The sequence below is a fragment of the Octodon degus genome, unplaced genomic scaffold, assembly GCF_000260255.1.
Source record: "Octodon degus isolate 3935 unplaced genomic scaffold, OctDeg1.0 scaffold00117, whole genome shotgun sequence".
NCBI lineage: Eukaryota > Metazoa > Chordata > Mammalia > Rodentia > Octodontidae > Octodon > Octodon degus.
In genome coordinates this window covers 9,321,073-9,340,388 of record NW_004524693.1, presented here as the reverse complement: position 1 = coordinate 9,340,388, position 19,316 = coordinate 9,321,073, and the positions used below count along the sequence as shown (strand labels likewise).

The window sequence follows — 19,316 nt, the reverse complement described above, 5'->3', positions numbered from 1 at the left end:
AATAGTTTTTAGGCTACAAATTCCTTTTAGTGGAAGGACTAAGTACAATCCTTTCAGAAGATACTCAGGAAAATAGAACCAGTGCCGTAGTCTCTCTTGATCTACGTCTACATCTCCAGAGACTAAAACCTCAGCTGTTGCAGGAACTGTTCATTTAGTGTGGGGATTCCTAGCAGACTTTCTCTATTTTACGTAGGTGTGTGTAGTCACTTCCCATGACAGAATACAGGGTAATATGATTTAATACAAATAAGAAAGAACTGAGTGAATTGATCATTTAGTTCCTTGTGCTGGTCTTCATTGAAGTGTGTTTTCCTCTACGCACATCCACTCTGTGGGGATACCTGCTACTTGGGCTCCCCCGCCCTGAGCAGCAGCTAAACAATATGCCTCTGTGGCCAGTGGCCACATACGAAATGTGATTATCTGATCCCTAAGTTTCAGTTTGATTTAAAGAAATGCTATTACTGAATGTCATCTTTTATCCTGGATCGCAATTTTGAAGTCTGACTGTGACTCTTTGAGTAAGATATCTGGGCAAATGGAGGCTGAAATGGGAAGTGTACCTGTGCAACAACTCTTCAGTAGCATGACCTCATACATGTGTAGAGCAGTGCCTATTCCCTGACCCCTAGTACTCCATATAGGCAGAATTGGAAAGTAGACCATTTCTCTGTCCCATCTGTTATGATTTTACTTGAAATGAATTCACAGATTAGATATAGCCTTGTTTGTACAGAAGTTTCAAAAACATCTTATAGGGCTGGGGAGATGGCTCAGTAGAATAAGTGCTTCCCTGGTAAGCGCAAGGGCCTGAGTTCAATCCCCGGTTCTGCTAAAAAAAAAAATCTTACAAATCAAATTAAGCCAATTTGGTTTCCTGGAGTTACTGGATTCTGGTCTGGTAGATTTTAATTTCCAGTAGTTAGAAGTATGTGAAAGCTATAGATTCCTGCACCATAGCCAGTATAGTACAGGGAATGCATTTCGGATCAAATTTGGCCATGGAAACATTTACTGATAATTAAGCAAAAAAGAAGTCATGTGACCTAATCAGGATGCCCAGCTCATTCTCTTTCCAGCCACCGTTTTGTGTTAATAAGTCACTGAAGATAGATATGGCAATATTCTAGCAGTTGGATTTTGCCTACCTTCTAATTGGAAGGTACATCCAAAGCTTGTATTAAATTTGTGGACATAAGACATGTTGGGATTCCTGTTAGTAATGTGTCATTCCAAACAAATGAAGGATTTTGCATCGAAAAACAGTCTTATTTCCAGCCCATGCAAGAATAAAGTGATTAAATGATGTTTCCTAACTGGTCTTGAATACCAAATGTTTCTCTAATGAAATGTTTCCACTTTCCATTGCTTTTATGAAGTGTGTCATGGTTTAAATATCTCAGTGTAGCTTTTTATGTATTTAATATGTTTAAGTATATTTACATGCAATAAAATTCACCCTTTTGAGGTTTAGTTCTGCCTATTTAAAAAAACTTGAGTTTTTTAAATGTGTGGATATGTTCTCATTTATTATTTGTAGTAGTTCCTGATTGTGCTTTTCAGTAGATTTCAGTTTCTCAATTAATCACTGCTAGATTCCATATTCTTAATTAGGGTTCTTAAGATGTTAACAATAATACACTGGTTAATGTTTAAAGCCCCACTTTATAGCATTTGTTGATCACTATAGTTGACTTTAAGCTACCAGTATCTACTCAGTAAAATAATAAGAGAGTTGGGAAGATGTATAATCAATCACCTTTTCTAGTGCATGATCTAGGTTTCCCAAAACAGCACGAAGTAGGTTTTTTTTTTTTTTTGTGGTACCAGGGATTGAACTCTTAGTCTACGGAGCTATCTTCCTGGCCCATCACAAAATTTTAACTAATGACTCTATGGTGTGCAGTAAGACTAACATACAAAGAAACACACACACACACACACACACACACATCATAGTATCTGTACTGAAAGTATTTTACATTAAATTATATACATTATAACTAAAAGAAAATTCTTTTTAATTACAGCACTTTAATTTTAATTATAACAATAAAAGGATGGCTACCATTTGTGGAGCACAGCATGTGTTAGACATAGTCACCAAACGGAGGGGGAAGTAGAACAAGTCCGTAGTGTAGGACTCACATGTAGCCAGATTCCTGGGCTCATGCACTTGACCTGTGTACCACCCCATCTTCTGTCCCATTAGTGTGATCTACTTCACAAATTCTCACTATTATAGAGTCACTTTTTTCTAACCCCAAGGATATTTCTTTATTATTTTCTATCTTCCAGCTTCTCTAAAACCTCTTCAAGTTGGAAGTGAACACTAAAGAGCACTTTTTAAAAATTAATTTTTGTGTACTTTTCTTTGGTCCCAGGTCCTTCACACTAAGCTATACCCTGTCCCCTTTAACCTCTGTTTTGAGACAGGGTTTAGCTAAGTGGTTAAGTTTCCCAGGATGGGTTTAAATTTGCCATGCTGCTGCTTTAGCCTTCCTTTCAGAGTGCTGGGATTATAGGTATGTACATGACTCCTAGCTACAAGTTTTATAATTCTCTGGATTTGTTCTTAATCCTGTGAGATAGCCACCAATAGATTTTCTCGCTCTGATTTGTGAATTCTCCACAGTTATCAGTGTTTCTTTTCCTCCTTTGTCATGGGTGATTTTTACCAGCAAAGCTTCACATGTGATATTTATTATTACTGCAAGAGGGAGTTGATATACGAATAGACTATCTGGGGGAAGGGTTAACCAAGAATAGTAAAAATATTGGCAGCTACCATTAGGTGGCTGTCAGAATAGGGTGATTTATTCTCTGGCATCTATCACTGCAGGGAATGAAGCAATCCAAGAATGATAAGCTCTCAATTGCTATCTGTTGGTTCGTGGTGCTGTTTTCCTTGTTTTAGTTAACACTGAGCACTGACCTCACAATGACTTGGCGAAACTTAGAGGAAGATGATCATAGCCTGCAAAGCAAACTGACTGAATGATTTTAAAGAGATAGGCTAAAGGCTGGTGCTGTCAGGTTGTTAGTATTTGTCTGTCTTATGCTCTGTCTTTCCCTCTTTACCAAGGGAGCTGGCAGCATGGTGCTTTCTCCTGGAATAAATGTATTTAGATTGTATTACTAGTTTATAAAATTTAGTTTAATAGAAGGCAGGGGGACAAAGCTTTCAGGTTGGTGTCAGGTCTAGCATTTATCTTAATTAAAGAGGTAAGATTTGGATCAGTGGTAGAGCTCTTGCTGCCATGCTCCCTGGGTTCCATCCGCATCACCATAAAAATGTAAGATTATGAGTGTTTGATGCTCATGAATGGAATTGTTATTGCCTTTTAAGTTATATGCTTGTAACACATAAACCTTATTGTGTCTTTTCTATATCTCTTTCTGAGGTAAATCTCAAGGAATTGTGTCAGAGACCCTGCCTTCCTGGCCTCAGTTTGCTGGACTAACATTGGGCCACTTGTGCATTTGACAGCCCATTCTTTGCATGGAGAGTGACTTGAGCTTGACAAGAACAGCTGAGCCACTTACATTCCTCTTCTAGGAAATTAGAATTAGGAAACTGAGGGGCTAAATAAGGCAGTTTGCTATAGGGGCAAGAGTCAAAAGATGAGGAGGAGGCAAGCAGTCATAGTGGGCTACATCCAAGCTGGTGCCCTCAGGAGACAGATACCATGAGTAGAGAGAAAGCTGGTAAGGGACGACTGGAGATGCTGAGAAACACAGAGGAGCTATTCTCCAGGGCCACCATGAAGCCAGAACCACTTTCATTTCTGAAGCCAAGTTGATCCTGCCTTAGTATTCACGTGGGATTCCTATTTCTTTGCCACAAAACCTCCTTTTTCTTGAGCCAGCTTTATGGGGACTCTATTTTCTAACAAAAACACTTCAACTCTAGGTTCCTTCCTTTATAGTTGAGCCAACAACAGTTAGTTAACATTTAATGTTAATATTTAGGAGCTGAAGATGATTGTAGGTATTATGGGAAGCAGTGGAAAAACACAGGCACCTGATTAATTCTCTTAAGCTCAGTGCAGATGCTACAGGCTTCAGGTCTGTGTTCCTGGCAAACAGTACAAATGAGAAGAGGCACAGATTGTGACTATTCATTTGTCAACTCACAACTTTCAACTGACAGAGGACCTCCTTTATTCTGTTTAACCCCTCAGTCAAGTATTTGCCTTTCATTTACTCCTCTTTTCATTTGGCTCTTGATTATTTATGTATTAGAGGAAACCATTAATGTGATACTAGAAAACTGTCCCAACATGGCCTCTTTTTCCTGCCACTGCAGAACTGAGCCTCACAGATGGAAACAGCTAGAAGACATAAGTGGGCTAAAGCAAGCTAGACCAGGGACAAGCAATTTGATGTCTTCTCCCAGTTTTAATCTTTCTAAATGCTCTTTGTCTGAGTTCCTTTTATCATGTCTGTAAGGGATTATTCTGCTGGCAATGCCAATTTGTTTGGTTAATAAAAATATGGTAATTTGTCAAAAAAATAGAGTAGAGGTCAAATTACCTAGGACACTGTTTTGTTCTCATCTGTTGTATTCTCCTTTTGTTTGTGTCCCACATCAGTGCCACCCAACTTTCTGATTGGCACAGTTTAATGAGGAGTCCTCCACAATCATTCTCCATTAAGGATTTATAGGTCAGCTAATTGTGCGCTGTGGCATTTCTCAAAGTATGGTTTTTGATTCACTTCCCTCAGACTCACTGTGAGTGATTACTTAGAACGTTGATTCCTGAGCTCTACCACACACCTTCTCAAAGTATGGTTTTTGATTCACTTCCCTCAGACTCACTGTGAGTGATTACTTAGAATGTTGATTCCTGAGCTCTACCTCACACTGTATGTTGAACCCACACATCATGGACTAGAGAGGAGTTGGCCTGGGGGATGTGAATTTAGCTCATTCCTCTCCAGGTGATACTTATGTACACCTACCTTTGAGATGGACTGCTCTGTCTGATGAGCTGAGTATTTGGACAGTGCTTCTGGGACATGACCAATACTTCTGTGTTATTCACTAACAGTAGAGCTAGTGGGAAGAGGACAATAGGGCATTCCAAATGTTAGAGTATGTTTTTCTAAATGCATATAGCTAAGGACTCCTTATTGAAAGGACAGTGAAGAAAAATGGAGATATCACCATGCAAAGTTAGATGACACATAGCACTCAAAATCTTTGTTGAATTATTGCTTGCATAATTCATAGTTGGTTGAATAAGAGCACAGGAAGTTTATGTGTAAGTTGCATAGTTGGCTTGCATTCTTATTTTCTCCTAAAAATACACCATCTTCTCCTTCTTAATATTGTAATTCTTTAGACTGAAATTAGTCTCATAACTGACATATTGGGGGTTTGTGATAGTCACATCATTCAATGGTTGTACTAACATAATGCTACTAATCAAAATGAAGATATTGTATTTAAGAGGTTGCTTACAATGTTCATTGTTTTTTTTTTCAAATGCTATCTCCATGGAGTAATGTACAATTCTTTGTTTCATTGCTTTATAGATATTCCCTAGAAAATTATTTTCTCGATTTTGAGGCAGTATCTCACTATACAGTGCAGGCTGGCTTCAAACTCCTTATGTAGCTCAGGCTGGCCTCAAACTCACGACACTCTTCCTGCCTCAGCCTCTCACATTTAAGGATTACAGGTGTATGCCACCATGCCCAGTTCCCAAAAACTATTGAAGGGATTTTGTTCTAGAATTTTCTTTGGAAGTCTGTTTAGAATTCAGATTGCATTTTCCTATGGACAAAGTATTCTTCTCATGGATTAGGTACCTAGGCCAGCAGGCAAAACATTTAATGTGAACTGCATAGAACTATAGTCCTTCTCATAGGAGAACCTGTAGTGTAACATCCTGTAACTCAGTTGTGTCCCACATTTTTCTTATCTAGGAGATTATGGGGTTACAGAGAAAAGTGATCAGTGATGTAGAGTGTGCCTAAGAAGAGTCACATGGATGGAAAACCTTCTCTCAGGCTTTCATAGAGAGCAAATTGGTCAAGCAGTGGCCCTGACTCATCCACATGGCTGACACTGACAAAGGACCTACAAACTGCAGTACAGGGTTTCAGGGTAAATTCTGAGGGGATTTGACTGACCTTGGCAGATACAAAAGTTACATTCTTGTTATATAGGTCTTGCTTTAACTTGGTCTTAACCATCTAGTAGAAAAGTATAAAAACATATTAAAAAACCAGGGCTGGGGAGATGTCTCAGTGGAATAAGCGCTTCCCTGGCAAGTGCAAGGGCCTGAGTTTGATCCCCGGTTCCACCAAAAAAAAAAAAAGAAAGAAAGAAAGAAAGAAAAAAGGAAAGAATAGAAAAGAAAAAAGTAAAGCCATATTAATATACTGAACTGTAAAAGGCTCAAGTCAGCAACTTCTGACATTGCCAGTCCTACAGATAACCCACTACTATTATGGACTACTGGGCAATAGTGGATTATTTTGCTGAATTCACGCACCTACAATATTTAAATGGCAATGTAATACCCATCTCTGACAAAACTAAACAAAAACAAGAGGATAAAAATGAAGGACCATTTTGTATCTGTATATACAAAATAGGATAGATATACAGCTGCTTTCTCTTAATTCAATGAGAAGAAAGATTTCTACTAATAGTGTTTGGACAGGATATCATGTCTGCATCTTGTACTATGAACAACCACTACAAAGACAACAATATGCAATGTATTAATTATTGTAACTGTCCTACTAATCGGTTTTGAAACTGTCTCATTGCTATTTGCTTCTCAATAAAATTAATTGAGACTAACAAAAGGATAGTCCTCTATTCCATACCCAAAACTCCTGAAAGTATTTCTGATGGGCAAAAGCACCAGGGCTCAGATCTCTTATCCTGGCACACAGCTTTACTTTCTGAGTAGAATTAGAGGGATTGTTACTGGAGGGAATAATTAAAATTCCTTTACATGGTCTCCTAGGCTTCGAGTAATGTGACTTCTGCTCACCTTTCCAGCAGCTTTTGTTTTTTTATGGCAGTGGCTAGCTGTACTGGATTTTTAATCCAGAGCCTTCTCTCTGAAATACATCCGTGGCCCTTTTTTCCTTTCTTTTTCTTTTTTTAAATTTTGAGACAGGGTATCAAATTTGTGATTCTCCTGCCTCAACTTTCTAAGTGCTGGGATTACAGGTGGTGCTAATATGTCTGCCACCAGTATTGTTGCACATCAGGTTCCCTCTGGCATGCTACATTATCCAGGCAGAAGGGAGTACCTTATATGCCCTGAGTATGTCTTTGTAACCTTTGGAATGTTTAAGGCCTATGGCCCATAGGAGTCCTTCTCACTGGAAATACCTCCCCACTTCCTCCCTTACTGGTATCTGTTTCAGGCTTTTAAAACTCTCATTACAGTTTTTATTATAATGTGATTTATGTGCTTTGTGTCATTTCTCTTGTACAGAATATTCCACAAAGTAAAGACCTTGTCTGTGTGATTTATTGCAGTATCCCCAGCACTTAGTGTAGTGTCTGGAAGGTGACTTTGTGGCAGGTGGCTAAATGATCAAATCCAGAGGTTCTCAACCTTTTTGGAGCTGTTAGAAGATTGATCATTATGACCTCACAGACTGAACTGCGGTCTATATTGATAAGATAATATTTAGATTATTCAGAATTTCTAACAACTATTATTATAATTCAAGTATTTTCTGACACAAGAAAGTAAGAATGCAAATGAGAAAGGGTGTCATTGTCATGAAAATTATATATGGAAATAATCTGCAACTTTCACTATTTTATTATTTATTATAAATTAACTTGCCTCATCTCTTGCCTGATAGGACAGTCTCATGAGCTGGTAGACCATGCTGAGAATTCATTATCAGCTCTTTTGGGATTAAAACCAGCTGGAGAACTTCAAAGCTAGTTTAACCTTCTTTTACAGATGTGAGCTCTTAGATTTCAAGCAGACAGTTTTTTTTTGTTTTGTTTTCATGATTTAAATCTAAAATGCCCCCCCAAATCTCATGTGTTCAGAGGTGGGGGCTTTGCAAAGTGAGTGGATCATGAGGAGCTATACACATCAGTAGATTAACTGATGAGTTTATGGTGAAATATACTGTTAAGGTGTAGGCGTAGTGGGAGTTGGGTCACTAAAGGTGTAACCTGGAAGGGCAAACTCTTGTCCCTGTTCCTCCCTTTCTTTCTGCTTCCTGGCTGCCATTGATTAAGCAGCCTTCCTCTACATATCTTTGCACTGTGTTCTTTCTGTGTGGAAGCCAGCCATCCATGTACTGAACCCTCAGAAACCATAAGCCAACTAAACTTCTCCTTTAATTTGCAGGTACTGGATATTATGTCCTAACGACAGTAAAGTAATTAATAAATTGCTCAAGTGGGATTAGAAACAGGGGCTTCTGGCTTCTGAGCTATTGTATTTACTTTTAGAGATACACATTTCTAAAAATAAAATCAGAATGCACTGAAACAGTTTATTCTTGTAGGGATCTTTGAGGCATTCTCAAATCACTTGACCAGGGTCACAAGCTGTGATATAGACCAAAAAGAGAGTAAAATAATACAGAATATGACTTTCTTAAGTTAGGTTTAGTTCATTTCATTCTACGCCTAGAGGCAAGCTAAAGCAATATAGCTTACCCAAAGTGCTGCTTAAGGTATTTATATATGGAGGATGGCTTTTCATTTTTCAAGGATTCTATTTCTTTTTTTAATTTTTATATTTTTTAGGGAAGAGTCTCCAGGGTGTTCAGGGTCTCATGACTAGATTGGACTCGTAATGATCCCCCTGTTTACAGCCTCCCAAGAGCTGGGATTATAGCACCCAGTCTCAGTTGCCGTCTCAGAGCACCCTGGGGGCAGGGCCAGCAAGGCAGGGCCAGACGTCAAATTCCTGGCCCCTGTGCCTGCTTGCAGGCACTGTAATACGCTGAGCTATTTGGCCAGCCCAAGTAATCTATTTCTATAAAAATTATAAAGCATAATTGTGTAGTGGGCATTCACTACCTTGAATAATCTAAACCACTTATTGTTTAATAAGCATGTGGTTTGTTAAATGTTGTTATTATTTACAAGAATACTATAGTTTATGTAGTTCCTGTAGACTTTAGAGAAGCATTTTGTTTATTTGGTTTAAAAAATTACATAGTTCAGGTTGAGCATCAGTCTGAAAATCTGACATCTGAAACTTTGTAATTAGATGGCAACAAATATGTAATAAAATCTGAAGAAATTTTCAAGTCTCTGAGATTTAGAGTTCATATTGGTGGCACATATACTAAAATGGGAATGGTTTGGATGAAATTAACATGTGCCCCTGTATTAGTCACTTTCCTGGTGCTGGTACAAAATATGAAGCAGGGACAGACAACCTAAGAGAGGAGGGATTTATTCTGTCTTGCAGGTTCAGTGGGTTCACTTCATGGTTAGCTGGCTCCAAGGCATGGTACAAGGGCATTGCAGAGAACAGCTGCTTACCTCAGTATGGCCAGAAAACAGAGAAGAGAGGAGCCAGTGACAAGAATGTACCTTTCTAGGTCATGCCACAGTGACCCGCGTCACCTGATCTAGTGTCTCCTCTAGACAGAGGAGACTTTTGGGAGACATTTTTAGATCTAAACCGTAATACCCAGGACACTCCCATGTGCTTTTGCAGTGCTGGGGATTAAACCTATAGCCTTTGCACTGAGCTGCATGCTTAGCCCTTTTTATTTTTTATTTTGATACAGGGTGGCACTAAATTGCCCAGGCCGCACTCAGACTTGTGATGCTCTTGCCTCAGCCTCATATAGAGCTGGGATTACACACATATGCCACTATGCCTAGCTGTGCTCATTTTAAAATACGTTTTCTAAAGAACAAAGGATGTTTGAAGTATACCAAGAAAAAATGATAAATTTTTAATGAGATGGAAATGTTAATTATTCTGATATGATCATTATGTATTGTATCAATTATCATAATGTACTCTATAAATGCGTACAATTAAAAATAATTTTCAATGGGAAAGTACTGTACATAACATCAACTAAAAAACAGCGCAAAAACAGATTAATGAAACACTTTGGATTTCATATATTAAATTTTCAAATTAGAGAGTGAAGTCTAAACTCGTGTTCCAAAATTTGAAAAATTCTGAAATTGGAAGCAGTGCTGGCCCCCAATATTTTGGATGAGGGGTGCTCAACCTGTACCTTCAATATCTGTTATATAATGTTACTTGCTTTCTTATTGTGACTCTTGGGAATTTTGCTTGCTCAGAATAAAATCTTCAGAAGAGTGGATTATATAAACCCTAATGGATCACATTAGTAGAGTTTAAAGGCATTCAAGAGCAAGACCCATCTGATGAGAGGAATTTTAAGTAGATTTCTAATGAAGAAGGGAACGCACAACTTTCCTGGGTGCAGGCCTTGGACCGAGGACTTCTAGTCCCCACTCAAGGAATGGCACAGTTTACTTTCCCACTTGGCTTCCATTAGGACACACTCCAAGATTCTTCTGTCAAGCTGTTTAGTTCTTATAGTGAAGAAAAAAAGCTGTCAGATGACCAATTCAAAAGATCATATGCTCCTAAACCAACTTCAGAGGCTCATGAGGCCAGGCATTCTTCTACTTAGTCGCCATGATGTCTTCAGAGGCTAATAGACCAACATCATAATGTACAATAAAGGAAACACCATTCATTGCACCATTTGAAGGAAAGCTACTATGTATGTGTTTTTGCGTTCCTCCAAGCCATGAATGGTTTATTCTGTCACAGCTTCCCTTGTATGCACCTTTAATTCCATTCTGAGTAAGCTCTTGCATGTCTGTGGCTGAGGGAACAGAGCGAGTCTACAAGGGCCCTTCTTGGAATCACATGTTTCCCTTCCCCTCAAGGCTGCCAGACTATCACACTCTGAGCCATTTTCATCTGTCTCAGTGTCTCCTTATAACATGTTACCAAATGCATTATGGTGGTAGGTACAATGGGAAGCTCCCTGGAGTGAAGTAAATGTGGAAAGTGCTATAATTTGAGGCAGTTTTCAGAAAATAACCCCTTCTGGTACAAAAAGGCTCTTTTCTTTCTTTTTGTTTTTCATTTATGCCTCATCACATTTTTTTTCAATTTCAGCTCATTGCCAGCTGAATTTTCCTTTTGATGTCTGGTTTTTAGAATAGTCCCTGCCTGAAAAGAAGAACAAAAGACCAACTCTGTAGCTTTCAGTGTGAAGCATCCCTGGCCTTTCATCCTTCTCAGCACTTCCCTGGTTGGGAACAAAACCCAAGCTCCAGGGGCAAAGCACAGGCAGAGGAAGAACACTTTTTTAAAAATCCAAGCACATGCAGATTTCATGTTTCATTATCATCATGCTTTGCAATTGGGTCAGGTACATGTGGAGAAGAGAGAGGAGACTTAGAAGAAAAAAACAAATTGGCTTATTACTTCTGCAAAAGCTCACAATGCTGTTTTTTTCATAATTTCAATTAAAGAAAAAGTACATTTTTTTAAGGATTTCATTATCTAATCCTGGGTTGTCTTCAGTCTGTAAGACATCTGTGTCAGGACACCCAAGTTGGGAGGTGGAACCAGAGTTTGATGACTAACACTCAGGAGCTCTCTCAGAGGACATCTTTTCATTTATGAGAAGTTTCCTTTCCATTCTTCAGAAAAGGCTTTGAGACATCTCCACTTTATATTTTCTGCTTCCTTCAGTTTCAAATCATAGAAGACCTATTTCTTCGCTCCCAGCTTATCATCGTGATTACAGACTTCTTTGGCCTGCCTTTATCTGAGGGGAATATATTGCTTAAAGGAGATTTTTAAATATAATAACTGAGGGCGGTGGGGTATTGATCAGTATATAGAACAGAGATTTGCAAGCCTGGTGATACACTGAAATCATACTGGGTACTGTGGAGTACTAATCCACAGCCTTAGTTAGGTGAGTAAGGATCTGGGGAGTGACTCCCAGAAACTGATGATTTTAATATAAAACTCCAGGTGATTTTATTTATTTATTTATTTATTTATTTGAGAGAGAGAGAGAGAGAGAGAGAGTGTGAGAGAGAGTGTGTGGTGTGTGTGGCCAGCTCAGCCCACCAGGGGGCGGGGCTGGCTGGCATGTGGTGCTGGGGGATCGAACCGCGGTCCCTGATGCTTTGCTAAGCTTGTTCTAAGTAGGTGCCTTAGACCACTGAGCCATCTCTCCAGCCCCCCAGGTGATTTTAATACATTAACGTTTAGACTAAAACTATACCCTCACCTATTGCTATACACTAAACTAAAATCAAAATGGATCAAAGATCTACATATTAAGACAAAAACAGTAAATCTGGTGAAAGAAAATAGGTAGAAATCCTGAAGACAGAGGGGTAGGCAAAGACTTTATCAACAAAACCCCACTTGCATGGGGAATATTACAAAGAATCAAGAATTTTGATCTCATCTTATTAAAAGCTTTTACACAGTGAAAGAAGTCATTAACAGAGGGAAGAGACTGGGTGCGGTGGTGCACACCTGTAATCCCAGTGCTGGGGAGGCTGAGACAGGAGGATCACTATGAGTCCATGCTGTGTAGTGAGACCCTGTACCAAAGAAATAAATTAATTAATTAATTAAAAAGTTTTTTCAAAACAGTGAAGAGACAACAGAGTAGGAAAAAATTTTTCCCAGTTGTTACTCAAAGAACTAATATCTAGAATATATAAAGAACTCAAATCAGAACCCCCAAATTAATTAATTAATTAATTAATTAATTATTTTTTGTATTAAGTGCAGTGTTTTCAGGGCCTCACTACACAGATGGGACTCATAGTGACTCTCCTGTTTTCAGCTTCCCAAGTGCTGGGATTACAGGCACGCACCACCATGCCCAGTCTCAATCACCATCTCAGTGTGCCCTGGGGGTGGGGCTGGGATAGCAGGCCTAGGGGATAGAACTACCGGCCCCTGCATCTGCCTAAGCAGGCGCTTTAATCTGCTGAGCTATTTGGCTGGCCCAGAACCTCCAATTTTAAAGACCCAATCCATAAATGCTCCTCTGAAATTAAGAGACACTTCTCAGATGAAGTAGAAACGACATTATTTGAAAAATTGAATTCAGGACCTTACTCTTGTCAGGTGCTTATACCACTAAGCTCTCTCCCCAGCCCTTAAGACTATATTTCTAAATGAAATAAGTCAGACACACACAATGTAAATGTCCCATCATTTCTGTGATGTAAGAAACTAAAAGTGGAAATAAGGACCAAAATATATAATAGATATTGTAAAATAGTGAGAAAATGTTCAAATGGGAAGAGGAACTAGGGAGGAGGAAAGGGAGAACAAAGAAGGGAAAAAGGGGAAAAAACAAGATCAGAAGAAAAAATAGAAAAAATTATGAAAGAGGAAAAGGGTTAAAGGGAGGGGGAGGGAAACTGGAAAAAAAGAATCCAGATATGTCATGTCCGAATTCCCTATGATGAATGTGATTATTATGTATATCTAAAATGTACCAATGTACTTAATTTATACATACACATACATATACAAAATAGATATATGAACATGCATACATATATTCAGGCTTTAGAACAACTCCATGTTATAGAAAGCCAAGCTGTATTCTGATCTGTTTTAGATAGTTGGTGGGGGGGGGGAAATACAATCAGATTTTCCATGTGTTAACTTCTACCTGCCTAGAAGATGGGAGAACAACCCTTGATAAGTTAAAGAGGCTCAGTGTGACCTGCTGTCATTACTGGTTCTTACAAAAGACAGGCATCTTCCCTTCAAAAAATATCCAGTTACTTAGCTGGTATGGTATCTGGACTGTGAAGGGGCTTGAGGCAATATCAGGTATTAAAATAAGCCTGTTGAGTAATTGAAGAAGGATTATCTTTGTGGAGAATTAGTGCTTGCACTCTCTCCATCAGGGTTTGGTCAGAATAGTGCAGGATTTTGACTCTACCCCAACTTCAGGCCACTCCTTTTTCATATCCACAGTTATGTTTTGTGTTTGTTTTGTGAAGTTGTCTTCTTACGCTGTTTTTCTTTTTTATTAATTTTATTGAGAAAGAAATAGCAATGAGACAGTTTCAAAACAGGTTAGTAGAATGGTTAAAATAATTAATGCATCACATATTGTTGTCTTCATAGTAGCTATTCATAGTACAAGATGCAAATATGTTTTTCTGATATAAAATCAGTACGTGCTATTGAAGATGCAAGCCTAAAACCGTTGCAGGATTATAACACATAGCAGCTAAAGATCCAATGGAAGTCCAGCTTCTAGAGGTAAGCACTGAAAGCATATTTTCCCTCTGTATATGCTAAATATTTGATATTTTTATATCATACAAATCAACTCATATGACAGTGCTTGTACTTTTTATTTTGGAAATATCTTGGTTATCTTTTTCAACTTTGTACAAACAGATCAAATCCATTTTTTTATACTTATCTTTTTTTTTTTTGTGGAACCAGGGATTGAACTCAGGCCCTTGTACTTGCTAGACAAGCACTTACTCTACTGAGCCATCTTGCCGCCCCCCCCCTTTCTTTTGTCTTTCTGAGATGGGGTCTTGCAGTGCAGCTCAGGTTGGCCTTGAACTCACTCGAATTTACAGTGATCCTCCTACTTCCGAGTACAGGAATTATAGCATACACCATGATGCCCAGCTAACTTAATGCTTAAGAATCTCTGCTTTTTAGGGCTTTCCACAGGGTACCTTCTCCTTTCACTTAAACTGTGTAATTTGACTTTCTGTGAAAATACATGAATTTTGTTGGTTTGTGTTTCTCACAGAAGAGAGGTTTTATCTAGTATATTCATGTTTGGCTGGTTCTTCTTTAAAAATTCAAATAATTTAAATGGAAGAGGGTACCATGTATGTTCTCTTCCAACTCCTGATGCCTACCTAACCTACTAGTTGTCCCATAAGCTATCACTACTAGTTTCTTGGAAACATTGAGGTACTGTATACATAAAGAAGATTTTAATGCTTTAAAGTTCCCTTTACTTAGGTATCTGAGTCTATTCAGATGGCCTGGAGATACCTGTTTCTTTCCTGCATTGCCACCAGTATCTGATGGGCATCTTGTATTTAGAGTCTTGCCCCACAAGATCTCACAGTCAAGGGAAGATAACATTTATTGAAAACACATCTCCACATCAGGGAGAAATGGTGATGAGTCTTGTTACAGAGAATAGTTTATGCTTCCTTTCCAAAATACTGATTAAGAGAGTCCCTTTACCTATTTTTTTTAACACAGAAGTGTTGATAGGAGCTTTGCTGCAAAGACACAGAAGCAGAGAGATAGGCTCAAGCTTTGCTCTTGCCCACAGCTTTCACCTTCTTTTCCAGATTTGCATCTGGCAAGAAATGGTCTGCTGAGAGGTAGGCTAATTCACCATCCAGGTTTACCATGGTTGATAGTATTACACCTGAGATGAGAAGACTGTCATCATCCAGATGGTGAACTTTTTACAGACAGGAACTATGTTCTATACCTGTTTCTGTGCCCAGATCCAGGGCAAGAACAAACTGATAAAGATCTTGGGCAATAGCATGCTTTTTTTTACATTCTCATTGTATACCTTAGCAACACTGTGAGTGACAGGTTTTCTAATATTTTAAAAGATTAAAAACCTGAGGCCTAAAGAGGTATAAAACTCTTTATTTAAAAGTGCATCTGTCCCACCCTATGCCCCGCCCACCACCCAAAAAAAAAATCTCACCAGCTGCACAGAATCACACAGCTAGCCTGTTGGTGGCAGAGCTCTGCAAACATTAGCTGACCAGCGTGGCTGCGACCCTGACACAGTTGGTCGCCTTTATGCAGAGAACTGGACACTGGCCATCCCCCCCACAGATTGGCCTAGGCCCTGTTACTTCAGAGTTTTCTTGAAGAGTTTCAAGGCAACCAGGTCATCCTGCTCTAAATATTTTTCTGGGATTGAGGTCAAGGCAGCAGCATGATCTCTCTTAAATGGGTCAGAGGAGGAGGACTCCTGTGGCTCACTGAAAGGCCAAGCCTCTTTTTGCTCACTGTGCCCTCTTCTCTTTGCTTCCAGCTGTGTCCCACGTGGGGCTCTGGCCAGAGTGCAAAGGCACACTGGCACGTGTGTCCCTGGGGCTTCTCTGTGTCTCACCCCATGGGGCAAGGGGCCAGAGGGAACTCCACAAAAGACAAATTATCTTTTGATGCAGACAATGTATCCTGTGTATCGGCTGGTAACTGTGCATTGGCTATACTCATGGCTATGAAATCAGACAGTTCTGGGGTCCAGATCTGCGTCCTTCATCTACTTATTAGCTTTGTGACTTTAAACAAGTTACTTAGCCTTTTTGCACTTCAATTTCATCATATGTAAATGGGAGGGACTGTAAACTTACATAATAGAATTGTTATGAGGAGTACATGAAAAATATATGCAAGATGCTGGCTCTTGTGGCAGGCACATAATAAGCAATAGAGAATAGTTGCCATTATCAACAACAGTCTGAGACTAATCTAAAAATTACAGTATTGTCCCCTCTTCAGAGTTTTACTTTCAACAGTTTGTTAAGCTCAGTCAATTTTGATCCGAAGAATATCAAGTGGAAAATTCTAGAAATAAATAATTCATAAGTTTTAAATGGTGTACTATTCTGAGTAGTAAGATAAAAATCATGGGATGCCCTGTTCAGTCCTGCTCAGGCTGTTGTGTTCTGCCCTGTGCAGAAATTTTCAGCATTTCTACATGATATATGCTATCACCTCCACATAATTAACTAGCCATCCCCATTATCAGGTCTGCATAACTGTCATTATGGTATATTAGTATAATTGTTCTGCTTCGTTGTCAGTTATTGTCTTTGATCTTACTGTGCCTAGTTGAGCTAATCTTCACTGTAGGTATGCATTTATGCATACGGCAAAATGGTATATATAGGATTTGGTAGTGTTTGCAGTAGCAGGCCTTGCTGGGGGTCTTGTAATGTATCCCCTGTGGATAAGGATGGAGGACTCGAATAGATAGTACTGATAAGTACTGCTAAGTTCAGAAAATGAAGAGTAACTTTGGGAAGGCTATGCAAGAAATATCTGGAAAAGGTGGAAGAAGTGGAAAGAAATATGGTAGAGCAAATATGAAAGTGATAGGCAGGTGTGCACTGGAGTGGGGATAAGAGGAAAAAGCAAACTCAATCTGACAACTGGCTACTATGAGCTCACCTGTGGCTGTGACCAAATCTCTCGCCCTTTGTCAGTGTCCATTTTGTATAATTATATTTTTAATTATATATACATATATAGAGAGATAGATAGATTAACATATATATAGTCTCGCTGTGTGCTTCAGGATGGCCTTGAAGTTCACTATATTGCATAGATTGTCCTTCAGCTCATGGCAATCCTCCTGCCTCAGCCTTCCAAGTGCTGGGATTACAGGCATGTGCTACCATGCCCAACTGAGTGTCACTTTTGGAGAGATTTCTGTGTGGTTTGTGTGTTACAGGGAGAACAGAGAGAGGAATTGGTAGTTGCTCTATGGTGTCTATGCTTCTGTGGTATTGACATGGGAGCTAAGCCTACAACTTGGTTGGTGGGTTCAGGGCCTAATTTCTATCAGGCTCCAGGACTGTTATTAAGATGGGCTGAGTCACATTCCCTAACTTTACAGAGGATGTACTGATCAAGCGTAGGACTGATAAATAGGATCGATGATGAGAGAGAGACCTGTGCACATCAAGGAAAAAACACTTATGTCTACCAGCCCTTTCTGATATCAAGATTCCCAAAGCCAAATGAAACAGGACTTGTTTACTAACCTAAAATAAGAACATGGTAGCATTGAAGGGTTACATGAAAAAGTCTATTAAGGAACTGTTGGTTACAGAGAACTGCCCCTCCCCTTGCAATTTGCTCTAAAAATTTATTCTGTGATAGTTCTTTGTAATGGAAGTTTTGAAAAACATCACATTTGTTGGTATGTTTTAGGTATACATCATGATTGCATTCATCATAGGGAATTTGTACATGTACACAGTACGCTTGTTTCTTTCCATTTTATTTGTCCATTTAATCTTTGTAGTGTGACCAGAACATGTGTCCTACTCTCTTGCCATTGCTTGAGACTCATCAATAACAATTTCTCCCTTGGATGCTCCTGTTTTCTAATTCCATGAAAATACTGTTTGTATGCTATGACTGTGCGGTTCTTCTGAATTTCTTTTATATCTTCCTGATAAGATTTGGAAATTGTTTATTACTCAACACCCATATAATTATAGTGGTTCTTTCATGGAGTGATCTTTTTGGCTTTGTTCCCAAATTCTAGGTATGTTTCCAAACACGGGCATGATGAATGGCTATGCACTGCACAACCCTAGGAAGGGGTGCCATTCACATGGACTATAATTGAATGGCGCCACTAGGGTTGTGAAGTGTACAACCTACACAACTTTACTCGGCGGCCCTGGAGTAATGTAATGTCAATGTTTTCTTCATCAGCTAGGGTTTCAGGAGTAGAGGGTGGCCGTTTGGAACTGTTCTCAGGGACTTAGTGAGGGAGTTGGAGCACTGAGTTGCAGCTGTTATGTACCAGGAAGGGAAAAAAGAAGTACAGTTATAGTTTATTGGGTTGGGTGGGTATCTTCTGACAGAGGCATCCATCATTTGGGAATACTATTTGCCTGTATTATTAGTAAATGTTTTGAAAATCTACTATGTAAGGGTTGGAGAACAGGGAAAGGTTGGCATAGGAAAGAATAGTAGAACTAGTCCTTATGAGAGAAGCTGAACATACATATATGAAGATGAGTTGGGGGCATGAATCCCATGGAGAAGAAAAAGAAAAAAAAAGACAAAGATAGGATACTATGGAATATATGAATAATGGTGAAAGGGAACAGTGTACAGTAATACTTGGTGCTCAAATGATGATGATGATGGAGGGTGTGACTTCAATGCCAAACCAAGGAATTTGGACTTTATTCACTAAACAGTAAAGGGGTTTCTAAAATTTGTCATTTTTAAAAAATAGCTTTGTTGAAATAAAATGTATGTGCCATGTAACTTACTCGTTTGAAGTGTATAGTTGAATTGTTTTTAGTATTTTCACAGGTATGTGCAGTTATACCCACAGTCGATTTTGGAACATTTTTATTACACTAAAAAGATACTTGATATCAATTAGTTGTCACCACCACTACCTACCCTTCCTTGATCCCCAGCCATAATCAATGGATAATTGACTGTTACTCTAGATTTGCCTGTACTAGGTATTTTCTAAAAATAGAGCCATTATATTATAGTCTTTTTTGAGTGTGTGTGTGT

At 38.9% G+C, this 19,316-nt stretch overlaps 1 protein-coding gene across 7 annotated transcripts in view; it reads left to right on the top strand.

Annotated features, from left to right (window-relative positions):
• Tmem164 (transmembrane protein 164) overlaps positions 1–19,316 on the top strand; it is a 202,884-nt gene that overhangs the window by 52,966 nt on the left and 130,602 nt on the right. Inside the window, exons 1-2 of one of the 7 annotated variants that reach the window (XM_023699905.1) lie at positions 10,653–10,657; positions 17,430–17,433. The exons of the other annotated variants lie outside the window; for them this stretch is intronic. Of the exons in view, the coding sequence (XP_023555673.1) occupies positions 10,653–10,657; positions 17,430–17,433 (9 nt within the window). Of the gene's footprint in view, positions 1–10,652; positions 10,658–17,429; positions 17,434–19,316 lie in introns of those variants that run through there. 7 annotated transcript variants of the gene reach the window in all.